The following is a 1,247-nucleotide window of genomic DNA, read 5'->3' as shown; positions in this document are numbered from 1 at the left end:
GATTTACAGGCGTTTTTACAGGCGTTTTTTGTGCAGGCGTTTTTAGATTGAATAGAAACCAATGGAAAACGCCTGTAATCTGTCCAAAAAGAAGCTCATGTACTTTTTTGAGCGTTGGGCGTTTTGCTTACAGCGTCAAAACGCTCAGATGTGAACAGGGGCCATTGAAATGATTAGGATTTGTCTTGTTGGGCGTTTTGAGAGCTGATCCTAGAGCAGAAAAACTCCCCAAAACGCCTACATGTGAACGGAGCCTGAATGGTGGCTGTGCAGAGGGAGCCACTTTATGTGTTCAGTAAGCAGCTGGACAGCTGCTTGACATGGGACCTAGAAGCTGGTGTAGGTCACTGGAATAGCGGCGCACACTACAGAGATTTCCAGCTTCCACAAGGATCCCACAGGTATGGCACATACATACTTACATTGGTTAGTTAAATGTAACTAACTACACATATCTGCCATACCTAAACTTCAGCTTTAATGTGTAATCTGGTGAGTCAGGATCTCAGCTGTAAGATATTCCTGCTGGAGTTTTTGTCTAGGAATTGGAGAGATCTCTGATGCCTTAAAATATTTGACGATTTATTTATTTTTTCTTTCTTTTAGATAGATCGAGGTATCCGTCTGCATACTGCTTTTAACAAGAGGATTTGACTTTACCAGTAAATGGTTGTGAAATGTTGTTTTTAACATCCAGTGATATGACAAGAACACCCCGCGTGGTGTCACCCAAACACTAAAGAAGAAGAAAACTTCTGTGGACTAATTATTAGGCTTTATGGACTGTTACTAGTACAAAAAGAACAGAGCAGTGCAATCATGGATAAAAAGTCATTTGAGATGGTACTGGATGAAATCCGAAAGGTACAGCAGAATATCTTCTTTATTATGGCATTACTGTACAGTGTTTTTTTTTTTTTTAAGCTTTTATCCAAGTGCAGATTTTAGATTTCTTGCTAGATTAGAGACCTAGGGGAGCCATGGTTCTCATAATAAGTTGTAAATTGATATTGAATGAAATTCCTGAATGCAAGAGGTTATACCAAGTTTAGATTTCAGAAGAACTTGACAAAGAAACAGGGTATGGTCTTTTTTGAGCCCTTGTATTTGTATAGTATTTTGTGTATATTATTTTTGTTTATTTTTAAAGAAAGCACACAGAAAATACAGAAATCATATGACCTACATTTCCAGAAATCAAACGTATGTAAATGGGTCAGTACTAGGGAGATACTGGCTGGTCAAAG

The 1,247-nt window shown here is 38.3% G+C and overlaps 1 protein-coding gene across 1 annotated transcript in view; it reads left to right on the top strand.

The window, feature by feature from the left end:
• Positions 1-629: 629 nt before the first annotated feature.
• PROSER1 (proline and serine rich 1) overlaps positions 630-1,247 on the top strand; it is a 114,844-nt gene continuing 114,226 nt past the window's right edge. Inside the window, exon 1 of the mRNA XM_082244677.1 lies at positions 630-864. Within this exon, the coding sequence (XP_082100803.1) occupies positions 820-864 (45 nt within the window). The 5' untranslated portion in view covers positions 630-819. The remainder of the gene's footprint in view (positions 865-1,247) is intronic.

This window comes from Pelophylax lessonae (genome assembly GCF_965119305.1).
Source record: "Pelophylax lessonae genome assembly, chromosome: 2".
Classification (NCBI taxonomy): domain Eukaryota; kingdom Metazoa; phylum Chordata; class Amphibia; order Anura; family Ranidae; genus Pelophylax; species Pelophylax lessonae.
This window is presented reverse-complemented; position numbering and strand designations above follow the sequence as displayed.